This window comes from Parambassis ranga, chromosome 21 (genome assembly GCF_900634625.1).
Source record: "Parambassis ranga chromosome 21, fParRan2.1, whole genome shotgun sequence".
NCBI classification, from domain to species: domain Eukaryota; kingdom Metazoa; phylum Chordata; class Actinopteri; family Ambassidae; genus Parambassis; species Parambassis ranga.
The window spans coordinates 21,324,588-21,352,340 of NC_041041.1; the positions used below are offsets into that span (position 1 = coordinate 21,324,588).

Below are 27,753 nucleotides of genomic sequence, written 5' to 3' on the forward strand. Positions count from 1 at the left end.
AAGTGCACCATTAAATGGATTCAGTGTGGATACATCAGCAGGGACAACTTACTAAATCATTTAAAGAGTGTTACAATGACTTGATTATAATCTGAGTACAGTTGGAGACACAATGATCAGCCTCCTCTATACAAAGGTCATTCTTATCATGTAGTTCCCACATCTTCCAACATAATGTTTCTGATTTAAGCTCCCTAAATATAGTTTTGTTTTTCATCATTTTACATTATATATAGAATCAGACTTATTTTCCAAAACTTAAAACTAACGAGGTCAGAATTGTGAGCCCATTATGACTTAATACTAGTCAGTTGTGTAGGTAACAGTCTGAGTCTCTCGCTGTAGTGTTCAACAGGGTTGAGTCAGGTCTCCTGAAGAATCCTGGTCCATTCTTCTTTGGTGGATCTCTCGCTCCTCCAGGTCTGATGGTCTCCTGACATGGACCCTGGTCTTTAGTTCACTTCACAGATTTTCAGTCAGATTTCAGTCAGAACTTTGTGCAGGTCAGTCAGTAATGTTCACTTTGCTCTGCTGGACGTAGTTCTTCACTAGAAGAGACGTCTGCTTTGGATTGTTGTCATGTTAGAAAGCAAAGACCCAGTTCTGCTGCTTTAGGTTTTCTTTCCAGATATTCAGACGGCCTTCTGTTTTCATTATTCTACAGGACTCTAGTCTTCTCTGACACTTCAGGTCCAGACTTGGTTAAACCCTTCACTAGTGTCTTGGCTGTTGTTCTCAGCTCTTTAGACACATCACTCTCTTCATGCCTCTGCCAGGCTTGTTCTGCATTATTTGAATCTTGATGGTAGTACCTCTGACATCAGTTCTTGAAACTTGGAAGTTCTGTGATGTGTTAACGGCTCTTCTCTATTACACAGCAATGTTAATGAGGTAAAACAGGAAGAGAAGGCAGAAACGCACACAAACACAAGGCAGATAAGAAAACAGAGGGTTGGTGTTAAAATGGAAAAAATTTCAATGTACATACTGAAACTAACATTGGTACCTCAGCTCAATTGTGTGTATATGCAATGACAGAGAATAATCATGATCCCAGCCTCAGCATTATCAGACACTGGGCAAAAGCAAGTTAACATAAAGGGGGTGGGCGTGGCACCATCTTTTTTCAAGCCACATTAATAGAGAGACTCGGTCTCAAACTTCCCTGGTCTATAGAAAAGCAATAAACTTTGTGTCGTATAGTTATTATTTTAAGAAAGCAGGACTGAAGTATGGACGAATTCTTTCTGTAAACAACAGAAAACAACTGCCCACATCAGCAGATTGTGAACAAGAAGCTGTAACATGCATAATTAGAGTGGAAAATAACCATAAAACAAAAATCACAACCACTTTGGTCTACATGTCTTAACTAACCGAAAAGGCACCAATCAACACAACTAATAAGCCAGAATTGACTCAGCTGTGACAGGCAAATAAAGGTTGTATGATTTGCAGCTGGAGTGCAGAACAGAGTGACTGGCTTATCATTTGTGCTAAGAACTCAAGTGACCAAGAAGCCACTCAGGTGACCTGAATGCTCTGCATGTTTCTGCCTGTAGAAAGCAGCGTCACTTCCCAAAAACTGCCGATCAGCATGTGGAGGCTTGATGCATGACTGCATCCAGGGCACAGAGAGACAGAAAAACAGAGGAACCAGGTCATTATTCTTCCTTAAGCATGTTTATTGAAAGTTGTGAAGTGCAGCTGTCAAGTGCAATTGTGGTATGTATGTTACAATATCTTGTCCGGGCTTTGCGGAAACATGCACAGAACATGAGCATACAACTGATACACAGAATGAAAAAGAAAGAACATCTCCAGAGTTTGTTTTTTTAAGGTATTGTTCATCCAAAGTACTTCACTGTCAAAAAAAGGTGCAATACTTCCAGAAAGAAAGAAAAAGCCAAGTGAAAATGGTTTTACAGTCAGTTAATGTTGCAGTAAGAGTTGTTGTCAGTTAAATAATCTAAACTCCTGTCCATCCTCAGCTCTGAAAATACAGCATTAAAAATAGATAACACAGACTGAGCAAGACCAGCACGTTCCTTGCTCATCTGCATCAATCTGCGTGACCTAGATAGCATCTGTTTTTCTCACCCGTCCTCCTCCTCACTATTTTACATGTAACTTACACTATACAGAAATATACATGATCTTCTGCCCATCAAACTTTTTAGGAAAAAAAAAAGAAAATGCAGCTTAGCCCAAAAATCTTAACCCTGTCAAATAAGGTTAAAATTACATGCCAGGTACAGGGTCGAGCAATCACCAGTGACGAGCTGTGTCCAGGGCAAAATGAGGAGCTTGAAATGTGAAATACTGAAAATAGAATATCATCATCTCCGTAAGAAACCATGATGTTGTTCATCCCGTCAACCCACAGTTGAAGAAGTAACGTGATCAATGCTGCCAAGTATCGTTGTTCAAAATAACCCCCACCCCCACCAACTCCCCCATTCCAGATGGGGACTTTGTCATGATAATAATTGCTCACATTCTTCATTTGTCACTCTTGAGAAGGCTTTTTAAACTCTCTCCTAAGTCTCTCAGTCTTTAGAGAGAACTTTTATTTACATCGTTCACCAAAAGAAGTAACAACCAATACAATCCTCCACCTCTGACTTCCCTATCGTCACTATAGTCGACATCACTTAAAATCCAGACGCAGGCACAGTGTTTTTTTAAATCTAGTTATATTGTCACCACTGGTAAGCTGTTTCATCTCGGTAAGACATTCTAGTTGATGACCAAAGGTTATTTGGCAAATGTTCCTTGATTCATCCACCCCCTTCCCCCCCCCCCCTACAGCATCCTAAGATTGTCAGCCTCCGCTGTGGCTTGAAGCACAGCACTGCTTGTCCTGCTGGCTGCATCCTTCTGAGATAAATATGTGCAAATTCTTGTCTTAACAGCGATGACCTCCTGCTGTAGAAGGCAAAGTTTGGCTCTGCAGCTGGAGCAGAACTCGTAAACTGTCAGTCGGTCAGTCTGTTTGAGGACCAGGCTACGCCGAGGGGCCGGAGTTGTGCGAGGCGGGCTGCGCGAGGGTGGCGGTGCTTGGGGGTCCCGGTGGGGGGACCGTTTGAGGGGCTGGCGGAGATCCAGTCTGAACCTGGGCCTGAAACTGAGCCATCTGTTCCGGGCTGGCCAGCGTCTTCAGCAGCGTGTTCTCCTGCTCCAGCTGGGAGTTACGCTCGATCAGCTCCTTGATCTGCTCCTTTAGGACCTCCACCTCCTCACGCACAGCATACATCAGGTGACTCTTCACCAGGTCCTGAAACAAACAAGAAAAGTTATATTAACGATGTCATTTGTGACCTCTTATAAAAACTGATTCTAGTCTGAATATTAATAATGCTGTCAATGTAATTCATTCAGACCTGCTCAGCCTAATGCAACCACTTGATAAGACACACAAAACTGTTAAACTGTTAACTGAGGGCTCCCTGAGTTTTCACCACAGGAATATATTATATTTATTAAGAACTAACCGATGACAACATAACATAGCTCCTACTCTAACTAAACATGTGATGTGTTCTTGTAAACTATTAAACACTAACGCTGTGATACAGGAAAAAGCGTGATGGAGAATATTCCCAGGCTGCTACGTCATGAAATCAGCCCACAATAAAGTGTCAGCCAATCGGAGGCCGAGATATTTATAACCAGGCGTGTGAGCCTCCCAGTTTGCCTAGCAACAGAGCTCACAGCAATGACAACAGAGACGCAGAAACCGAAAACAAAACCCTGTTTGACTTTCTGGGAAGAAAGAATTCCCAAACTTATTGTTTACACATTTATTTCTGATGCAATCAATTATAAAAAATAAAAAAACACCGTGACGTCACAAGCTGGATACAGCAGCTGGTTGTAGACTAACCGAGGTTTAAGCTGCTTTCACGTTAGCATAACACAAAAGAACAGAAGTTACATGGCGTTTATATTTCCAGTTAAATATATCGTGTTACTCTACTTCTGTATAGTAAACAGGACTTCAGCGTCAGCTGCATTACAGGCACAGTAGTCTGTGGACTCACCATCGCTTGTTCAATCTTATTGTCTATGGCCACAACGCTGGCTCCAGACGAACTGCAACAGAAGAAAGGAGAAAGAAACACATGTTTAGAAACAGGTCAGATTAAAACCACGGGAGAAGCGCAGCTGTTACAGGAAGCATCTGGAATTTTCTATAAAACCGTGGGGTTGGGTTTCACTGTGCAGCCTTCGCTCCTGCAGCGTCCTACAGCACAGAAGCATCCGGCCGCCTGCATCCCAGCGCGGGGCCGCGGTGAGATGCAGGCGGCCGGACACGGAGCGGCTCCACGGAGCGGCTCCACGGAGCGGCTCCACGGCACACGGTGTTTACCTATTGTCGAGCTTGACGTGCGAGCTCTCTGCGCTCAGTAACGACGACAGAAACGATATGGAGAAATTCCGCAGCTGGCAGACACCTAGGTCCATGGTCACGGTGTAGCACGGCGTGTTCATGCTGTTCATGTTCTACAGTCCGTCAACAAATAGTCCTGGATCGACCGCCACCCGGACAGATCCGCCAAACACATCCACCCAGCGAACCTGCTCTCTGTCCTGTCAAGTCCGAGGCTGGTGCACCGAGCGCAGTGGCACAGACACAATCCAAGGTCAGCTCATCTCGGCGATACACAAAGATCTGCAGCTCGGAGGGAGAGCGCATAATTTATCAGGCGACTCGACGACACGCTGCATCCTGATTGGTCGAGGCGGAGGGTTTTTGAATAATCTATGCGGGAACGCCCCCACCTGCCGCTCAGCTGACACGTTTTTGCATAAAATATTCCGGCAGAGGCGAGGTGGATGGAACCGGGGAAAACCGGATAGGAGAGGAAGAAGAAAGAGCTGTAGTAGAAAACAAACAGGCCAGAGAAGACACGATTTAGAACTGGAGAAATACTGCGACAACTCTTAAATCAGACATGTCTCCGCTTCAGCGCCTTTCACAACCTGGAATCCTTCTTTTAGATGTGTGAACCTGTTTTCAGATGTTTTTAATGACAATGTGTTATTATGCAGAGCAACCAGGGTAGATACAAGAGCCAGGTATATAAGCACATGAAGTGTTATTCTCTTTTGTATAAAATACCTTCATTTTAAGGATGTTTTTAATTTTACCAACAAACACTACTGAGCCTTCTTCAGCACAGCCCACGACAAGAAGTCCACACATGGTTTTTACTGTGATGTGTGTTTCTGTAGCTCACAGGACGATCATAACAAGAGGGAGCAGTGTTCTTCAGTTCACATCAAGAGAAGCCATGTGGGAATCCACATACTTCAAACCATTTCCTGCCATCTTGTATGTACAGTACATATGATGCCCCCATGTGGCCTTTTAAAGTACTGCACATCTGTGAGGATGTCAAGGAATCCCGCATTAAGAAAATGACATATCCATCAATATGTATCCGATTGCAGGATAATCAATAACCCCACATGTGCAAGATATGACCCGACTGTGTTTAATGTGTTTGTCAAACTTCTGATCTTGCAGTTTCAATCAAATTTTAAACAGTATCACACCCAAACAGGAGGATCTTTGTCACACAGTTACACCTAAAAACTCCTCCACACAGTAGACACAATATTAGATCCTTTCCCACACCCACACCTCCCAACACTCTCCTAAAGACCACGCATTCCATGTACAATCCAAGCTATCTGCATTTCTGAAAACTACGTATGGAGGTTGAAGCATGAATGTAATACCAGCTATAACTACATATGTGGAGAATCTATTAATACACATTTCTGATATGTAAGAGTTTGCCCCAGTTCCCTAACTCACAGTGACAACTCTGGAGGAACTAAGACTGCTGATGTGTGACTATACACTGTTCCAAACACAAATGTTGGCAGGTCTGAGTGATTGGGATTATTCAGGGAGATGGTTGCATGTAATATTTTGGATGATGAGGCCTGATTACAATTACACTACACATCATAAACAAAGGCTCAGTCAACACCTTTGCTGAGTGAGTCACCTTTGAAACTGGGGCTTAAGCCAATTCATTAGCAACAACTTAGTCCTATATATTAAGGAGCAGAGCCATGCACAGAGGTTTATTTGTGCTGATGTCAGTGTCTACTGTGTCTACGCCTCTGAACCCAATCAAACACTTCGGCACTCACTTATCCATGAGCCCAACGCCTTAACAAGAAGTTGTAAGCCTCTCTTATCTGTTCCGGTCTCATCTTTGACTGGAAGAGGGTTTAGTCAATTATCCACACCCAGAATACTGCCACTGCAGCTCCTGGGGGCATGTGTAGTGTTGTCCAACGTAAATGCTCTGTACAAGCTGTACCTGCTTACTATGAATGGTAGCCAGGAAAATAAAATGAGGTTGTTCTAAGAAAGGCCGCTCTGAAGAGCCACTGCTCAAAAAGACTTGCATGCTGTCAACTACAAATCAGCAGCACAGGAAACGCATGACACTGGAATTTATTTTGATTTAAAAATGTTTTCTACTTCTGCTTTTTTTTTTTTTTAATTTGACAACGTTCAAAGCATATTTTATAATGAATGTTCACAATTTTACTACAAATATTTTGTATTTATATTGATTTTGCATATTAACATATTCTCAGAGAGCTGAGATTAACATATTACAAAAAATAATACTTAAGCTTGATTGCATTAATAACTGTGTTATAGGTGGTTTTTGCATCTTTGCAACAACACTAGCCCAGTGACCTACTGTAGCAACATAACTGAGAAATGACCCACACTGTTGCTGGCAGATGCCCTCTTATGTCACAGTCATGATCACTTTCAAGCGCAAACAAGTACACATTTAGTTACAACAACAGAAAATATGTTGAGTCTCTACACAATATGAAGTTTTTTTGCCACTGTAGCATACATTAGGAACACCATGTTACACAATGCCAAAATGACAACACTGACCTAAAAATGGCAATGCCCTTACTGCCTTTTTGTTTTTTTTCAGAAACAACATAATAGCTACACAACCCTTTATGTAGCAACTGTCCCATGTAGTGATACAATCTACAGAATCCCTGTGGTGTTCCCTGCCTCTGTTTTACCTTTTGAGATGCTGCTCCAGCTCCCAGAACAAAAGCTTCAGCGCCATCTCGTCATGGCCTTGCACTTGTATTCCCCTCACTCTCATGGAGGCGTCCGTCAGCAGAACTTATACACTCCAAAAGTAAACTAGCAGTGTCTTTCTAAGCGTCTTTGCTTGAGTTTCACTAAACAACCCTCGTACCTTCTTTAAATTTACTCAACTAATCTGGCTCGAGTCTATAGCTGCATTAGCGGCTGCAACTGCACAGCAAATAAATGCAGCGTGACAGGTTACAGGGATTGTATATATGTGCTCCTCATTTTTCCCTCTCTGTCATCCATGTGTGGTGGCTGACCAGTGACTGAATTAGTGAACATAGACAGAGGGTGGGTGGTGACGTCTGATCATGTGATACTAGAGTTACATAAACCATCAACAGAGATTAGCATGTGGCCCAGTGATTTTCTTGCACCTACCACAAGCCCTCCACCCTCCACAGCCAGGGCTATATGGTAAATCTCATCCTCCCCTCTCCTGAATACTATGAATCAGGCTCAAAAATGTTTGGAGCAATGTCATTTTAGACACATATAAACACATGTAAGTCAGCTCACTATCCTTTGCCCTTACTTTCTCCTTACTTATGGTGGACAAAAGTCTGTCCACCCAGTGTGTCCTAAAAGTCTACTTATTTTTCTTGTCAAACAAAGGTTGTCACAATCACTCAGAGGTCAAAGTCTTCCAGATTGTTGGTCTTTCTTTCCAAACTGCAGTCGCAATGCTTACTTGTTGTTTTAGTTGGTACTTTCAAAGTGAATCATAATTTTTCTTGTTAGTGCCGGCTTTCTGTGTGACAGACAAGAGACCCTGTGCTCTCGGGTCTTATCTTGTCATTTCTCATTGAAAGGCAGCCTTAAAATGGCTTAGTGGCTCGGCAGATAGAAAACACAACATGCACATGCAGGGCCTCCGCCAGCTTAGAGGCAGCCGGCTAAGAAACAACAGGTAAAGGAGGAGCACAATCCAGGGGATTTCCCTTGTACCAACAGACAGCAGGGGTGAATCAGTTGCATGTAATTTCTGGGTGGGTTGTAACATTCTACCCAGCCTGTTTATAGCATTTTAAGTTTAGCTACTTAAGTATACTACTCTTAGGATGCTTTAAGCATGATCAGTCAAAGTTTGAGTTGATTTGATTGAATTCTGTGTCAGGCTCAGTGTCCTCCTGAGTGAGGTTCTGTATAGTAAGAACACACACACAGGTAGACCTGTTGGACTGGGGGTGAGTACAGCTTCACACCAGCAGCTAACACCGGAGCATGTGTGTAGGTAGCAACATCACTAAAGGGGATGTGTAGGACAACATCAGAATTATGCACGGTGGACATGGAAGGAAAAAAGGTCAACTACACCAACTACACCACACCACCGGTTCAACAGACATCATTAATTGGAATGGCTTTCCTGTATCTTGGCTTCTAATACTGAACATCAGAAAACCGTGAAATTCTGACACAGTATCCACCAACTCTCCAACCTGTCACAAGCTTTCAACAAGTTTGATGGTGAGGTAAAACCTCCAGCATATCTGCAGCAGCATGTTGAAAATTTCAGCTATGGAGACCAAAAGTTCAGGAGTTCAATAAGTAGCAATCATCAAGTCATCCTTAATCTGGTTATGCTGGATCTGTGCAGATCTGACCAGGTTTTCCAATGTTGTAAGAAAACAAGTGATACAAACCCTAATCAATATACTGTGAACATGAGAAATACACACATTACACACAAAAATACTATTCAAAAGCAAAGCTGGGCCTCTATTAGTCCATGATATGGACCCTTTGTATTTAACTGGCATCATTCAAAGAAAGACAAAATGTTCGATATAATTTCAAACTTTTTACACAAAAGACCAAGAACAGTATTGTTACAGACTCATCATCCAGCCAACAACTAACCTGTAATATCTTTTCTTAAGATAAGTAGAATCCTTATGCTAAATACTTTGCTTCTGGCCTAATTCCTGCTTCTTTTCTTGTGCCACACAGGAAAGAGTAATAGCAGCAGGTTCTGCTGAGTTTCTGGGGAAATGCAAAATCTAAATGTAATAAATGGGGCCTAGCATGTCCCAGTGATGGAAAAAAGAACCTATTGAATTGTTGAATTGTAAAGGCTTTTGGCTGAACTGTAGTTTGATAGTGGGTACACACAGAGACTTTACCAGTAAGCGCTGGCAGAGGTTTTTCCATAGTCACACCCTGACTATGGAGAATGAGACAGAGAGCTACTGCGTGAGTCAGTCAGAGAGGCTGGGAGGAATGATGAGTGGCCATTTTGGCCTCCACACGTAAGAGAGAGAGGTGCTATTGGAGCATTTGGGCTGACAACAGCAAGTCCTTAGTCCTCACTCAACTCACACACACATATGCGGGGGTGGGGGGCAGAGCGAGAGAAGGAGTGAGAGAGAGTCGGCTAGAGACACAAGGGCTAGAATGGCCTAGATCCACCGCCTCAGCATTTGTACTGTCTCAATGAGTCATAAGCAGAGAGAGGACAGACGAGCACAAACACATAGTTTATATATAACAGTTGCTTTGGTGAATGCATTCAACCCAACCCCTGATATTCTGACTGACCTTTTAAATAATCAGGTCAGATCTGAGCAGTCACTTGTGGAGTTACACAGGGTATATTAGTTCTACACATTTTACTGCTTTGGAAGAACAACAGTAGCAAAAATACATTTTGAATTTTAACAACAGAATGTGTTAAATTAAGAAAACAATGCCAATATAATATGTTTCATATCAGTGGTCCTTACTGTAGTATTTCAGTGTGTTGACATTAATCTAGCTTGTCTTGCTTATAAAGGCTGCTAATCTTATCAAGAATTTATCAAGAATAAAAAGGAAACTGTTAATTATAGCTACTACTAATCCTAGAGGCAATCAGCTGTAAGTTCCTTAGAGGGTTTTTGCTGCATTGGTCCCAGAGATGCTTCAGTGTTCTCTCTCATGCACATGCATGCACATGATTTAAGTTGCATAACATGTGTCGGTGTGTGAGCAGCAGGTTTGAATAATGTGGAGTGAAACCTGGCATTAAAAGGATTAGCAGAGAGCACACAGGGCCCATAGTGCAGACAATACAGCACAGAAATTATGCCAACGGCAGCAATAAAAGACGAGGTGACGAGAGCCTGGAGGGAGAAAGTAGTGAGGCAGAGAACTGTCAAAACAGAACCAACAATTAGATGCAGGTTCTTAACGGTCCACACAGTTGAATCAGTTTGTACCATTCTTGGTGCTTGATTAGTCAATTTTGTGTGTAATAGCACTTGAGGTATGACTGGATGATAATTAAGGTATTCACCTGCACAGGCTGAACTTTATTGGTTGATAACTACCAAAATTATTACAGTTAAAATTACAATAAGGTAACAATTTTAAATCAACATGTTTAAATATGGTCAGTATGGGTATCTTGCATGGGATTACTTTAATTATGATCACTGCAATTCATCTTAAATTTATCAAGTGGGTGGGACATGCCTTTCCTTGGTGATCAGACCTACAGAAACAGCTACTGAAGAACACAGCAGCTGATCATCAAGTCAAGAATCCATCACAGCCACACAGTTCAAGTTGTAAAAAACAGAGGAATATTGTGGCAACAATGTTGAAAAATCAGTATATTTCTAACCCTAACCAACAACAAACAGGTTTCAGGTTTGCAGAGGAAGACATCTTAAAACTTGATGTCTGGGGAACACGCACCTACTACACAGTCTCAGTTGTGTAGACAACAGATGGATGTGTGTGTGTTTGTGTTGGAGGACGGCTGTTTTTGTCTTATAAGCACAGAACTGAGTCATCTGCATCTCTCATGCTATACTCTACATCTCAACATACCACACTCTAAACATATTTAGTACAATCAGTCCAAGCAGTGGGTAGATACACTGGTAACATATAAATGCTTTTTAAGGTGATGAGTAAGGCTATGTTCAGACTGCCAGGCTGAAGCAACTCAAATCTGGCTTTTTCTGTTGATGTGAATCAAAACCGTTTTCATTTTTTTAATTCTGTTGACACAGAAATACGACTGACAGTCCAGATACTGAACCATATGTGAGTCGCTCCGGAACAAGCAGACATGTGAATGAGAGTGGTCACATTAGAGATTTTATGTGGCTTTTCACTTGCTGCCATCACACAAACATGATTGATTCTATTGTTGGTGAGGGACATGCATGTCATTTCAAAGGGCAGTGGCGTTCACTTTGAAGTGTGGTGCAAGTCTAATGCAAGACAAAATATAAATCAAAATACAGCATCAGTAAGCGTCTACATTTCCACTTCTGAGCTGTTGATACACAACAATGATCCATCTGAACTCCTTTTTTAGTTTGAGTTTACAGTACTGTACAGTAAAATATCTTGATATAAATATATATAAAACTGTATAAGGCAGCTCTGTCCTATCCTTCCATATACTGACATTAGCTAGAAAATCTCCTGCTACCACCAACCCATATACACACCATGATGTGCCTGCTCCTTTTAGGGATAAGCAGAATTGATCTGTCATTGATTAGCCAAGGCTACTATAATCAATACAATCACAGCCTTTAACTCTTCTATTACCTCAGGTGAACCCTTTTCATTTCCAAATTTAAAAATAAAATCTTGGCTCACAAACACAGAAATATAAAAATCAACTGATTAAGTGAAGAAACATTTGAAAGTTAAATGTCCTCCTCTGGTTTCTTTGCATTTTCATCAATTGCTGCAACAGGTCAGGGAGAGTTCATCAGATCAATACGTAGATCCATCTGACCCAGTTCTTTGCCTTCAAGATTACAAGTGAAGACGATAGCACACAGCACAGGGTGGATTAACCAATGACGGAATCCGTCACAGGCCTAATCTCTGACGACCACAGAGCTATCATAAGCATGGATTAGCAACAAACAAACCAACAAACCGGTTGTTTCCAAACCCAGACACCCTGACCATCATCATGCCATTTACAATGAGATGCCCATTTTCCCTGTTTGATGAACAGTCTATATAAACACCAAACTGCCGGCTTATACCGAGCAGGATATGTATGAGACAATGTGCTTATTACCACACACTGAAAAAGAAACAATAATCCACATCGCCACCTTCTGGTGACGATGAAAATTAAACTTGAGCTGAATTCACCAAACCTATATTCTCTGCATGTGGCTGTTAATGTTAATTTGGGACCTCGTTTAATATTATGCAGCCAAATGAAACCTTATTAAAGACAATATTAACACTGCACAGGCCTCTACCAATATTTATATATACACACACTACTGTTCAAAAGTTTGGGGTCACTTGGAAAGGTCTTTATTTAAAAAAAAAATTTTCAATTAAAATAACATTAAAGTAATCAGACATACGGTCTAGACCTTGTTAATGAGGTAAATAAATATTCTAGTTAGAAAAGGCTGATTTGTAATGGAATAAAGGTAAACAGAGGCACTTTTCCAGCAGCCATCACTGCTGTGATCTAATGGTACATTGTGTTAGCTAATCGTGTTAAAAAGGCTAATTAATGATTAGAAAACTCCTGTGAAATTATGTTAGCACAGCAGAACTGCTGATCAGAGAAGCTATAGAACTGGCCTGATGACCTCAAACCTTTGAATGGTAGTGTGTGTGTGTGTGTGTGTGTCTATATTATATTATATATAATATATATTATATATTATATTATACACACACACTATATATATATATATATATATATATATATATATATATATATATATATATATATATATATATATATATATATATATATATATATATATATATATATATATATATATATAGTGTGTGTGTGTGTGTGTAAGACTGGGGAAAAAGAACAACATTACTCAAAGACTATTCGATATATTGTAGTCCGTAGCTCAACAATCTGTAGAACTGAAGCCTTTTATCATTTTTCTTTGGGCATTGAAAACAATGAGTATTACTCCTTTCATTGTAATCAATGAAATATACATAACTTAAAAAAACCACAAACTGCTGACTTGGACACAAACACTGTAAGGCAATGTGCTGATAACTGTGAAAATGTATACAGTTACAATAAACCATATTGTAACTACAACCTCCTCACCCCTCACACATGTAAAAGCTAGACCACACTGCCATCTAGTGGCAAATGGAGCCACTCAATCTGTGGGCCCCCACCAAGGTCTGACTTCTTTTGACCATTTAAAATCAGTCTAAAATCTTACTGGTCTTCATTTGCTGTGAAATGCTGATCAGATAAGTACATAAAAAAAACAAGCTGAATACACTTTTGAAAAATGCACCTTTGTCTATTCAGACAGACTAAAATCGTTTCTCTCTCTGAGGTTTCCTACACAGATGTTCTGCTTAAAGTAGTATTCTAAAGTGAAAGGCCTTAACTGCTTTCAATGCAGGTCAAAGCCATGTCAGTGAATAGAACAGCACATAAAGCGTCTACAATGGCAACTGTTAACAGCCATCTGATCATCGAACGTATCTCACTTGACTACACATTCTTATGGAAGTTACAGTTTCTTTTGTTGGCCCATTGTTTTCTCATCAGAACTAATCCTCCTTTACATCAACTTGTCAATAAATGTTCAAATTCAGTCCTGCAGAAATGGTTATTTATTTCTAAACTCAGAGTTTCTTTTCTCATTGGCCTAGTGTTTTACCACTAACTGTCCTGCCAACAACTTTGAGAGGATTTTGGGTCATGGGTAGCCCCAATCCGTAGTTGGATGCATTACAGCACCCTGCTGGTCCAACTGAGTTCAGAGAAGCTGTAACAATGTGTTTGTTTCTGCTCCTCCTCTCATTTCACATTTAAATGTGTCATGTTAAAATTACAGTTTTGGTTAATTTGGTTCCTTACAAGTCTTAAAATCTGTTTCTCAGTAAATGCAACAATTCACACATCCCTCTATCAAACCTTTAGGACTCTCACAGCTGCTTTGTGGCCTTTCCATGACTCATTCATAAAAACACATAGGCTACGAGGAGTAGAACAAAATTTGCAGTTAAAAATGAATGTGTCGAGAAACTCAACCGACCAACATTTCAACTGTTTGGGAAAGAACTGAATCACATCTTGGAAAAATCTATAATAGTTTGGCTAACTAACAACAGCAGCTACTGTTAGGTTCTAAATGGGTTGCATGGGTTAAGAAAGAAGCTTAACTTTGTTTTACTGTGTATAGCTCTGTTGCATTATGTTTCCTCTTCCAGCAGAAAGGCTGCCTGAGCAGGAGCATTTAGAAAAGCACAACATACTTTCTTTCTCACATTCTCCTACGGCCACATCTAGTCAAGCTTGGGTAGAGTAGAGCTTGAACAGTGTGGTACTTCAGACTAAAAACAGTATTTGAACCATCACATGACGCACAGTTTACATGTAGGTGCTCCATGGATAAACTGGTTTAAGTGCGCAGCTTACAGATTGCCAACCAGCAGGGGGTAGTACAGCTCTGTTTACGGACCTGAAAAGCGTCTGCAGGCTGACTATACTAATGTTGGCATCCATGTTGCTTTTAAAGTGCCAATAACAGCGAGAGGAAATTTACTGGCATGTTAGACCAAGTGCAAAAAAAGACGTATTCACACATCTGAAGTTAATAAACAAGATGAAACAGAGTGGAGTGCACATGTGGGTCCAGCCTGTTCAGAATATAGATCCAGCTCAGAACATTATTGAAATCAAAGAATTAGGAGTTCTGTCAACAATCAACGTACATTTGACTAATGTTTTACTGCGCTGAGCTACATAAACCTACTGTACAATAAGAACAATATATGAAGTCTCTCCAGGCTTTCATTGTGCTAATAAAAGAAGCAGCTGGCTAGACTACTGGGGGGGGGGACCAAAAAGAAAATTTAACCCGCTCCCTCCAGCAGGATTCCTCATTCAGCCACAGAGCACAGAGAAGGGGATTAGCATGCACAAAGCGAGAATGAATGAATATTAAACCCTATGGGAAAAGACCCTCACTGGCTAGAACACTCATCACAGCTGAGCAAAAAGGTACAACTATCAGCCTCATAACTTCAACAGCTGTAGTTTTAGTATTTACAGACGGCAAAAACCTTTTCCACAGAGCTAGTTTAGCTTTTTTCCTTCTCTGTTATTAAACAAGATTAGAAAGGGATTTCATTTTCATGCAGCTTGATAACTCACTGTATGCATTGATTTTACAACAAATCTAACACCAAATATAAAAAAAAATCATTTTGTACTAAAAAAAGAATCAAAACCCATAATCAACAAACATAATGACCCCATTAGTCGTCCTCTAGTAGTAGCACTGACTCCGGTTATTAATATTGAGCTCATAATTTGGGATCTGCAGACAAACTGCCACTGCAACAGGGCACTTGCATCATTACAGATAAAGTTATGTCAATTATTATCATGTGTGCAAAAATGTGACGGCACAAAAAAAAACTGGTAAAGCTTTTTTGTGCACAAGCTAAAAAAAAGTATTTGCTGGTTTGTTTGATCACCGGAATGCTAATGAATTGAAAAACAAATACTTTGAGCTACTGGCTGCTTTTATTTCTAGTGGGTTGAGAGAGCACAGACACAATGACCCGATCTGAGAGAGAAATATAACAGCAAGAAATATACGTCAGACAAAAGAGGAGAATTCTTTACGCTGATAGCAAAGTCATCCACTGCATTCTCTCTTACTTGTGTGTTGCGTATGTTATGCGTGCGTGCATGTAAAATTCCTGGAGCTGACTGGACAGTGTTCTGGCCACAGGAATGCCAGCCATGATTCAGCACATTGCCTGCATGTTTAGGGGGATGACAGTAGCAGCCCACTAATGCCTAAAAATAAAAAAGCGTGGCTGAAGATGATATCTTGATCTTTATCATTGCTATTGGTTAGTTTTATTACGCCACATTATTTTTCACTGATTTAGTTTATAACTAGCAGCAGAGTCATTACACACTTTAAACTCAGTATGAAGTCAGTCTGTCAGTCATCTCCTCCCTCTGCAGTTCACGTGCACTTCAGCCAGCAGGTAACAGAGGAGGGCCGCTGGATAAGAGATAAGTCGCAGCAATAACGCTGCTAAGTTTTACAGACACAAATATTATTATACATAATAACAGACGGCAGAAATATGTGCAACAACTGCCTGCCACAATCTGCCTCTTCAGCTTGCACGTCTGTGCCCACTTCCTTGTCTAAGTGTTGTCAGAGTGTAGAGGAGGTGCAGCCAGCAGCAGCACACGTGCTAATGTTTTGACTACTACAACCATGCAACCACTATGACAAGAGAGATATAAAAGAGAACATGATGCTGAAAAACTCAACCACCCCGTGACAGAAGATCACACCCCAACAGACACAGCCCAAGGCTAAAACAACGAGGAAATAGGAGCGAGCAGAGTGCCTATGTATGCAGATTTGGACAGAGAAAAGACGGGAGCATCATCCTATGTCTTGCTCCAATTTCGCACCGCTACTGCTCACACCTTAAGCCTGAGACACACCAAAGCCCATACATGGATGACATATGGCTTCTGCAGCCTTATAAGCACTCCTACACAGAGTGCACCATGAACACACAACATGCCAACTGTTCGTGATTGAACCCAGCAATGGGATTTCAGCTGTGTTATTTCCATATTTTATACTGTAACAAATGGATTTTGAGTTATATGGTTATATTTGGATACAGTGGTACCTTGGTTTATGAGCATAATTCATTAACAGAAGCGTGCTTGTAATCCACAACACTTCTATACCAAAGCGAATTAAGAAATAATTAATGGTAACTCATATTATTTATTCCACAACCCATGTGTGTGTACATGAGGGCTTTACGCACACACACAGTCACAGTGCTATAGTAAACAGTATTCAGTTGCAGACATGTTGACTATATGGGTAAGGGAAGCTGACTGAGACCGAGCATGGGAGATGATTACCCACAACCTTGCAGCAAGAGAAAGAAAAACCACCAACTCACAAACAATTACGCAACGCAGAACACACTGTATACACACTACTCGTATTGCAAGACATCACTGGTTTATAGATCAAATTTATTACTTGTCTTGCAAAACACTTGCAGACCAAGTTACTCATAATGCAGTGTACTACTGTATTGCCTGATATAAGATTTAGCACTAGTTGCTGAGCTCTAGCTATCCTTTGCCACCTTTCCAGTTTCTACAAACCTGTTACATGCAGTGGACTACTACATTCACTACATTCATGTATCAAAAGAACCACAATAATGCTAGCAGGAGTTGTTTTTTCAGTTAACTTCCATTCACTGTCATGGTGCTGTGTCTGTTGGTGCATATGTGGGTTCAGGTCGGCAGGGCTTTTCTCCTCAGAGATGAAAGGCACACTAAAAACACAATCCATTATCATCCATTACAGGCCATTAGTTTTCCCACCGTACTCTTAAGTGAAACAATCCTGTTTATTGATGGAAAAATAAACCATCAGTAAGGAGGGGGCAGAGACAAACAAAATCAATGACGCATTTGCACATCCAAATAAGCAGCAGACAAAGGAGTGGAGATGTAGCTCAGGGGTTGGTATTAATCTCTATTAACAATCACATAAAAGAACCCAATCTTTTTCCTTCTGCCATTCATGCTTTCCCAACAAGTCACAGTAATACAAGGATAATACAGTAGTAAATATTCAGCAGTGCGTGGTAAGACCTCCCTCCCTCTCCTGCTCATACACAGCATGTGGCCGCTCTGTTGTGTTCTGGTGCTCTCTGGCTTGGTCTATGTGGTGAGAATGGGGGAGGTGTCAGCAGCATGACAAACAACAATTGCTGTTTACTTTTATTGAAACACTTCAGTGTTGGGAAAAATCAGAGCCCCATATAAAAGGCATTACTGGTGCATTTGTTATAAAGGCACTTGGTGTTTACACACAGTACAACAGGAGAGACCTGTCCAGTTTGGTACCTGTGTGTACATTAAGCCTATGGCTCATTTCCAGGTGGATGCAGCAAATTATTCCTGTGACTAAAAACAATCCAATTTAAAATCCAATATCTTACAACATTTTGCTAAAATTTAAGGGGACCATCACATGGTCAGAATTTTTGCCTATAGTGACTTTATACATTTATCAGTGTGGTCTTCTTAAGTCAGTAGGAATCCGCTTTTGATTTCTCAGCAGGTTTTTGCTTCTGAAGCATTGGTTCATATCAAAACATTAGTTAGCACAAAGGCATGTTAGGCCTTTTCCACTTTATAATAGAAACATGATGTTTTAAATCGGCTTAGCTTAACCAGTCTTGTTTTCATGCCTAATATCAAGCGCACAAACTGGAAAACTAGACAAGGGCAAGGAAAAAAACCGTCATGAAGCAGTTTACCAAAAATAAAGCAACAATGCGGGTGGACACGAACCCAGAACTCCTGGCTAAAGGGCCATTGTGGGTTGGAGTCACCCTCTGTCACTTCTCTCCTGCCTAATGCAGACTTTAGCAACTTTATATCTTAAAATGACTGAATTATGTGCAAAAACAGTTATTTGGATGAGGCTGTTTTGGCATATGTCCACTACCGTATTTTCCGGACTGTAGGTCGCACCAGCCAAAAAATGCGTAATGAAGAAGAAAAAACTATGGATAAGTCTCACCGGACTATTAGTCGCACCAGCGGGCCAGCGTAAATCACTACGTCTTTAGCGTAATGTTGCCTCCTGAATTCCTCTTACAGGGCTACAGGGCATTGAGAGTGAGACACATGCATTTAAACAAGTTCTCACATAGAGAAATGATTAACATTAAACATCCTGTAAATGAGTAAAAGGCAGACTACTGTGTGCTCATAGCTGTCTGGAATTAGCAACATATCAACCACACGCGTCACCTATGCTCGGAATGCAAAGTGTGGACAAGCAGGAGGTGGAGGCGAACCGCCAGGAGAGGGACAGAACAGCGACCATTATATCTGTAATGGGACGTCAGGACACAAGACTGATTGTATATTTTTCATATACAAGTCGCACCTGAGTAAAAGTCGCATAGCCAGCCAAAGGATGAAAAAAAAAGTGCGATGTATAGTCCTGGAAATATGGTAATTCAGTCTAAAGGGATTTACTGTATTACACTTACACAGATGACATAAAATGTAAGTAGAAACTAAAACAATGTGGTTGTTTTGTAACTTTAACACATCACATCAGTGAATGCTTCATGTAGCTGAGACACACATGATGAACTAACACTGACAACACAATGGTGGATGACTACATAAATGGGAATGAGGAAATATGTAAAGTTTATCTGATGAAAGTAGCAGCAGCAACACTTCTGCTCTACACACAACTTTAATGGCAGCACAAGAGTGAGTCTGCCAAAAACGAGCCCTGCAGTAACAGACTGGCACAACTGATCAAATGTGGAAATTAAAAGGTTCAAAGTAACATTCATGTCATTGTCACATGCATTTTCTTGTAAAATGTCTTTATGTCTGTCATTTTTGTGTGAATGTTTGAATACTAAAAAAATAGCAGCAAGACAAATATTTATGCAATGTATTAGGAAGACTCACTACTCTTAATTAAACAAGCTTGAACAGTTAAGTAAAGGATTGACTTCAGGGACACATCAAGGTGTGGCTAATGAAACCAGACTGAAACCAGACTGAAACTAGACTGAAACCACTGGATACCTGTTATAGCTTGAAGGATAAACTTTCTCAGTCAAACCTCTACAGAGCAGACTATAATGAAGGAAGTAAAAGAGTAACACAATATGATCAGTCTGGTTCCAGCTGGTACAGTCTGCTGTGCCCTTAGTGGACTAAACCAGCTTGGGTAGACTTTATTAAGTTTGGTTGGGTCAGCTTGGGTCACTTCCGCTGTGTGTTGTGAATTCTGGGGATCTCGTTGATCTCCACACAATGAGCAACAGGCCCAGCACACACCGACTCCCTGCATTGCCAGGGGGAAGATTACAAACAAAACAGCCAGCAGCAGAGATAGCCATCATGCAGCCAGCCAGCCAGCCCACATTCCCCTGAGCTTTCACACTTTGAAACACACATACACACACACTTGGGTTGCAGTCAGGCCAACAATAGCTCGAAAGAAAAAAGCAGCCTCCTCATTGATTTCAATGAGACCACTGACTGGGCATGTAAAAAAGACACAGTGTTTTATGCCAAAGAAGTTGTACCTGGTTAAACTTTGCACACAGTACAAAGCACCATTACTGCCACTGTTGGCAGTACAGAGATCTCTAGAAGTGGTTGACTCTTTTTGTTTCTTAGCCTGACATTCTTACAAAGACTGCATCCGCCATTGTTGGATTTACAATTTTAATAACCAACTACTTGTCCACTGTTAAAATTGTAGACATAAACATTACAGAGAGAAAGCTCTATGGGAAGCACTTCTTCCTCACAGGTTGGACTTGAGGCAACACTCTGTAGCAACACAACATCCCATCCTTTGGTACAGACAGGTATACAGTTAAGGTGATGCCCTCTATCTCGTTATAATACAAACTTCAGTAGATACATCTAAACCACTTTGTATTTGTTTTTATTTTATTTTTTACACATTCTATCAATATCTATTAATAATCTATTAATCTAAATGTTATATTATCGTTTTTAAACTAACTTCACAAACGGGCCCTATGGAAGGAATAATAATCTAAGTGCACATCCTCATTTAAAGTCACAGATGCAATTTTTCTGTTAGTACAAACATTTGAAAGAAGAACTAAAATACAGGACAAACAAAAACATGAGGATTCTAAGTTCACAAAACCACTTCTCATATACAGTAGACAGACGTCAACATGCATATAGCATCATCTATACTTTAAAGATCTTGGTAGACAACCTGCTTCTACGTTAGTTATATAATGCACATGCTATTAAAAATGTCTGATTCTAAATCACTACCAATGTCCAATAACACTCCCAGTCATTCAGCAGCAGCCTGCCCACACACACAACTTTAAACATGATCCATTAATGACTTGCACACATTAATGAAAATGTACAACTGATTTACTCCTTCACTGAAAGGAAGCCACACAAACACATGATACTGATACACTAAATACACTACTGCTATACAGATGCACCTTAAAAGGGGTGATTTATGACAACAGGGTTATCCAGCACATTAAAGCCTGAATATATGTTGACAGGAGCCCGGAGCCCGACGAACTGTACTACCACTGATGTCATGTTGACCCCTATCTGGACCATACTTGTAAATGGATTCCTATTAGACAAAGAACAAAGATGCGGGAGACTTTTCCCCTGCAAGAAATCCACAGAAGAATTTCTTTTCCAGGCCTCAACAATGCTTCATTTGAAGGTTGTTTTTTTCCTCTCACTAGGGTTACCATGGTGAGACAAAATCTTCCACTAGGTCAACATGGATGCTTACTTTAATCTTTAATGTTGAATCTTTGTTTCCCCTTACTCCTATCACTGCATGGCTTGTTTTGGCTTGTCTGTGTGTGGGTGTGTTGATTAGCTTACTGGTGCTGCCAATTTCCTCAAATAAACTTTGCACATGGTCATTAACGATGAAAAATTAAAATAACTGCACTGAGACACTGATTTCTGAGACACGTAATTAATCTGGGTTTTGACATAACGTTGACAGCAGCTTCCAGCTGTTTAGAAAATTATTATCTATGAATTTCACAAACCTGCATCACAAACGTGTATTTATTTTCTGAGATGCATGGAGATGCACTTTAATTGCCAAATGTGATTCAGACCTCAGTTTCTAATTGTCTGTCCTGTGATGACAAGTACTGATGACACACTTTTTATATGCCAAAATCAGAAAAACATGACTGCATTAGACTTATGCAGCTGGTGGGCAAGTTATGCAATTATGTGTCAGAGTAATGTCACTGTGCTGTGATAACCCTAGCTGTCACAGCACAAGGTATATTATACTTTGTCTCTTTGTAGAAAATGACATTTTTGGCTGTTAAGTTAAAGTGATATTCAATCAAATTATACCCATCTTACCACAATTCAGTAATTGATGATGTTCTAGTACAATCATGTGAGTTTTGTTTATATCTATAAAACAATCTAAAGTAATCCAGACTGCAAGTATTAAAAAATGCTGCTCTGAGACATCCTAAATAGATGTTACTCATTTCATGAACAAGAGCTAGAGATACAGGCTCGTACATCCATCAATGTCTCAGGTCTTTTAAACTGCTCACTGTGTCTCAAAGCACAGGATCATCAGTGCAGCTTTGCAAGCTGTTCGCAACCTTAGTACAATCCCAAAACTTCCACTGAATTTAAACACAAAAATCATCTATCCACATTTAATCCACTGTGCACTAACGTATTTTCAAAACATGAGTCTAACACTGTAGAGCAGTACACTGTACAAAAACATATATGATATAACGTAGAGGTTTTAATTCAGTCTTACTTGATTTTGAGGGATAAGTTGATTAAGTGTGCAAGGGTGACCTGGGAGGGTATCAAGGGATGCAGCTGTGCTACTTTTTGAAAGTTCAATCAGCAGAATTTGTCGACATCTACTCTGAGAGTAGATAAACTATACCATGACCATAATTCACAGAGACAATGTTCTCATTTGTAAAAAGGGCTTTGGTTTGGCACAAATGCAGATGATCATCAAAGACAATAATCCACCTGATCCCACATAGATCTCACATTCCTCCGAGTTAAACAGCATGTGATAAAAGTAGCTATCCCTCAGTGTTCATGTAGCTGACCTATACAGACATACTGAAGCATATTTATATCACCTTCTATTATACATGTCCAGGAATCAACTCCACTCAGGTTCACTTTTCTGATTTTAACCAATATGCAAAACAACCTATAAGCTAACAAAGTTAGGGAGTAAGGTCAAGATTTTTCAAAAGTAAAAAAAAAACAGGCTTAGAATTATGAGTGACTGAAATGTGAGCCATTTCCTGCTATTGTAAGGTGATTAAAATTCCTCTGTAACCTCAAAATGAGTTCTTAAAACTTATTGGAAGGACATTCCAAAGGATTTTCAGTAGCACAAGAAGAGAATGTGAAAAAGTAAGAGTGCTTTTTAAAAATCACTAAGCTTTTACTGAGAAAGAGAAATTATATGCATTTCCTGTCACCAACAAGTAAACCAGCATCTCTTTCTCAAGGTTTCATCAAAAGGTCCAAAAAGGCTTTAGACTGTGAAAGAAAAATCATTCATTTAAATCAAATATGTAGCCAAATATCTCATTCTACTACTCATTAATTCATCACACCTGCTGCTCCAATTCCTGCTTTTCAACAACAAATGTGCTGAGAAAGTGTTACAGCAAACTACACGCCCAGCAGAAATTTTGCTCTGTAAGTCAGTCTGGATTCTAGCAAGCAGGCAGGCGAGGGCAAAATGTCGAATCACTGCAGCCACTTGATAAAGACAAGAGACGTCACATCCAGCTGAGCCCTACTGTGTCCTACTGACAGAGGGCAGACAGAATGTAGCAGCTTGGCTACCGTCGGCTGGTTCTCTAGTATAACAATAACACTTTTCTTCCTTCACAGCTGCAGCTGCAGCAACCAGTGGAATCATTCAGCTTCAAAAAGATTCACAATTCTGAGGTCACCTACAAATACCCATGGCATTACTCTAAACTATTTCTAAATTGTCAACTCTGTTTATGTTGAATCTCTAAAAATCCCATGCATCATTTGCAAGAGAAACAAGTATGAAAAATAAAACAATTAAATTTCTTACCCATCTTCCTCTCCATCCACAGCCTTGAGACCAGCAGGTGCAGTTAAGGCACTGGCGGTTGCAACATTGCCCTCAGATTCCTGACCTTGGCCAATGTTGGATCCAGATCCAGCCTCCCCTCCGGACAGTTTGGGCCACCCCAACAGAGCCGACTGGTGCTGGAGGAGCAGTCGCTGGGCATCCTGCAGCTGAGTGGTGGTGAAGTTGGGCAGACTAGCATAGAGGGCACTGGCCTGGGCAGCATGAGCCAGGGCCTGGGCACTGCTATGATCCTGGGTCAAGCTGCCTGTAGATGGCTGACTATGGGGTACTACCTGTCGGGGCATCTGACCACTAACCCCAGTGTTGTGGGCTTGGGACTGGGCCTGATGATCACTCTGAGGCACACTCGGTGCAGACGCTTGGCTCTGATGGACTGTGCTCGGCAACTGGCTGCTCAGGACTGGATTTTGGATCTGTGTGGGGAGTGACTGTGGCTTCTGCTGCTGGCCATCCAGATGGCTTGGGTGGCTCTGAGCCTGCTGGCCAAGACCTGCTACACCAACGTACGAGGCCACATTTGTGGTGGCCTGAACCGAGGGGGGCTGTGTGTGATGGAGTGCCTGTGACTGCTGAGAACCTCCTATTATCTGGCAAGCTCCATTAGCTGTGCCTGAAGGTGCTGATCCACCTTGGTTGGACAAAGGTTGAGTGGAAGCAGCCTGGGGGATCCCTTGCTGTGTGTATTCAGGTTGCCTCATCTGTACAGTGGATGCTTGAGGAGTAGCAGCAGACTGTTGTGGCAGAGTGGCAATGCCTAACTTCTGCTGCTGAACACCCACTATTCCCTGTGAGGAACCTGCCTGATTAGCAACTGCCTGGGCATAGGTGAGCTGCTGCTGGGGCACAGCAGTTGTAGGAAGTCCAATGGTCGTCTGATGGCCTGGTATGGTTGTAGGCTGATGAATGTTTGTGGGAGCTGAGGGGGCCACAGTAGTCTTCACGTGTGGATGGTTGACATCCTGGGTGTGCAAGTGAGGCTGGCTTTGAGATACTCCCATGTTTAAACCACTGGGGAGGATTCCTTGAAAGCCCTGAGGAGGGGAGGCATAGTCCTGGGTATACTGGGGTACAGGGGGTCCACCAGCCTCTCCACTGCATGCACTCTCAATGTAATGGCTCAATGTACTCATAGTACTACTCACAGAACTGCCGCTTGTGCTTTCCCGCTCTGAGGCCCCAGAAACGCTCTCAGAGACAAACTGACGTATGCTGAGAGACCCAGTATCAGATGCAGAGGAAGAGGGAGCAGTGACCGGTGTCTCTTTGTCATAGAACTCAGTGCATGTCCATCGGCCCTTCTTAAAGGGTTCAGAGCTAGAGTCCAGCTTCACCACCCTGAAGCGAGAGCTAGTAATCACTGCAGGGGCTGAAGCTGAAGCAGGCATAACAGGAGCAGATGATACAGGAGCTGTGGCTACAGCTGTAACCGGAGCACTTACAGGCTGAAGTACAGCTGATCCAACTCTACTCTGAACCCCAGTGGGGAGCCCCGCACCTCCAGAGGCACTGACAGCAGCAGCAGGAGTTGTAGTTGTCATAGTGATACTGGAGTTGATGGTTTGGTGTTGCTGGATCATGCTGACATTAGTGGTACTCAAAACATTACCCCCAGTTGGAACAGTACCACCTCTTCCTCCGCTGCTGCTCATCACATTGAGAGGAAGGCCACCACTGCTACTACTAGCACTCGTGCTGATGCCCCCTCTCACAGGCACGTTGGCAGAGCTCAACATATTCACATTACTAACACTGCTGGTCTGGGGATTAACTATACTAACTGTAGTGCCTGTAGCAGAGCTGTGCATTCCAGGGACAGATCCTGGGGCCACAATCCCCACAGGCTGAGCAACAATATTCAGAGGGGCAGCCTGGGAAACATTCTCTTGAGGGCCCCCCACGTTAGAAGGCATCTTCTGGGTGACACAAGGTAAAGCTCCAGATGAGAGGATAGATGGGGTGCTCCCAGATCCGGAGGGCAAAGAGTAGACCTGGGCATGATTAGACTGATGAGGATGTTGATGGTGATGATGCACAGTCCCATTCACCATGGCCCCGCCATGCTGTTGTGCCTGATTCAGGGTATGGGGGTGTGAAGGCTGGTTGGGAGAAACAGCTCCAGGGGTCTCTGCTTCATGGAAATTATTCAGCGTCTCCTCTGAAGAGCTTCTCTCTGCTCCGACTATGTCGTTAGCTCGTGAGAGAGACACATCCAGGATTTCAGAAGACGACAGATCCTCCGTGTGGGATTCATCCAAATCATCGTAGCTTTCTGTATCCTCTGCAATGCTGTTGTTGGTACTAACAGATATCTGTGCTGGAGTCACACTTGTGATCTGGAAACCACTTTTCTTTTTTATTTGAGCGCCGGTTGTCTGTGTGGGCTGGGGCTGCAGATTCAGGCTGTGGGGAGGTGGATGATGGGGTCCCGGGGAGGATGAACCAGCAGGAGGTTGGCACTGAATCAACAGGGAGGGTTGAAAATCGTCGGCTGAGACGTGGCTGTTATTGACCACCGGGTTTGCCGGTGTTGACAGCGCGGTGCCGCTCCCGCTGCCTGTGTTGCTACCCCTCCTGTGAAAGACAGCCGGATGCGCCATCTTTCTAACACTGCCAGAGTCTGCTGCAGGGTCCGGATGATGCATTCTGAGAGAATCCGGGCGGTAGTTGGTCTCTGACAGTATGCAATAAGGTTGCACTTCGTTAACGGCGCCGTTTTGACAAAACTACGATCAACAGACAACAGGATCAAAAAGAAACGTGTCGCGTGGCTGTTCTCAAAATATCAGGCAAAGTTGAGCCGATATCAACAGCCTCTCAGGAAAGATTAGGATTTATCCTGTAACAGTTAGCCAGGCAAAAGAAGCTAGTGGCCGATTGCTCAGTGGCTAGCGAGCTAACGTCAGCTGATGCCGGTTAAGTACCTGTGTTATCCGTCTGCGCCGTTGTTAAAGAAGAGCTAACATTATGTGTGTTCTATGATCGTATGATATGTTGTAATGAACACGTGTAGTTAAAGAAAAACAAAGGCGCAAGTTAGCGTTAAATTAAATGCTAGCCTGACAGAAGAGTAACGTCAGCTAGCTATAGCTGCCAGTCTCCATCACCGGCTAGCTAAACAGAGCCTATGGTGCCGTTTAACTGCTGAATTCTCTCAAAAGAAGGAAAATGAGAACAAGCAACCTTTCATCCGGTGCACAGCGACGTAAAACAGAATACGATCACTTATTAGCGGCGCACAAAGATTAAATCCATTCCACTGAGTCCTCGCTTTGCTCTTGGTTTTGCTGTATCACTGGTCCTCCCCAGCGGTAGCGTCGTTCAGTCTCCTGCACCGCTGCTGTAGCTCTGTGACGGGACTGGAGGGGAGGGTGCCCGGTAATATGGCGACCGCGCATGGTCTCTGCTGCCAGACATAAAGCAGTCTGGGAGAGGCAGCGACGAACCCGACGTCAACATCACCGAACGGTGACGGAAAGTGCCGAGCAGTGGCGCTCCCGCTAAAGCTTAAAGTAGTTTAAATTAAACCCCCCAATTATGATTTTTCCCTTTTTAACTCAAGGAAACCAAGATGTTTTTAGTAAAATTACATTTTACACAATGTGCTGAATATTTTGCATTTTTACATTTGTACAAATTCACGATTTATGTAATAAAATACATACGGTAATTTAGAACACAACGTTTATTACACATTGACGATACAGCCCTATAACACATAAACTACGTGATTACTTTTTTTATTTTTACACTTTGGACTACATAAATTAAGTGATTTACATTTTATAATGCAATCTTTAACTGTTACCTGCAGTAATTCTATCATTTTTGTTTGTGTGTTGTTAATTAAGTAAGAATGTAAAA

At 41.8% G+C, this 27,753-nt stretch overlaps 1 protein-coding gene across 3 annotated transcripts; it reads right to left on the bottom strand.

The window, feature by feature from the left end:
- Positions 1 to 1,661: 1,661 nt before the first annotated feature.
- On the bottom strand, positions 1,662 to 27,255 carry LOC114425999 (TSC22 domain family protein 1-like). 3 transcript variants are annotated; one of them, XM_028393079.1, is made up of 3 exons: positions 23,851 to 27,255; positions 4,044 to 4,095; positions 1,662 to 3,277 (listed from the first exon to the last, which is right to left on the bottom strand). In XM_028393079.1, exons 1-3 carry the CDS (start codon positions 26,532 to 26,534, stop codon positions 3,008 to 3,010), a joined length of 3,006 nt encoding a protein of 1,001 aa, XP_028248880.1. In that variant the 5' UTR covers positions 26,535 to 27,255; the 3' UTR covers positions 1,662 to 3,007. The 3 variants fall into 3 exon arrangements, with proteins under 3 accessions (XP_028248880.1, XP_028248881.1, XP_028248882.1); XM_028393080.1 differs by lacking the exon at positions 23,851 to 27,255 and adding an exon at positions 4,373 to 4,685; XM_028393081.1 differs by lacking the exon at positions 23,851 to 27,255 and adding an exon at positions 4,582 to 4,666.
- Between the last annotated feature and the right edge of the window lie 498 nt (positions 27,256 to 27,753).

Excerpts from the sequence above, each read along its gene's own strand:
- LOC114425999 (XM_028393079.1), bottom strand. The coding sequence starts at position 26,534 with ATGCATCATCCGGACCCTGCAGCAGACTCTGGCAGTGTTAGAAAGATG. Across the intron at positions 4,096-23,850 it reads GTGGATGGAGAGGAAGATGG|TTCGTCTGGAGCCAGCGTTG; the intron begins GTAAGAAATTTA and ends CTTCTGTTGCAG. Across the intron at positions 3,278-4,043 it reads ATAAGATTGAACAAGCGATG|GACCTGGTGAAGAGTCACCT; the intron begins GTGAGTCCACAG and ends TGTTTGTTTCAG.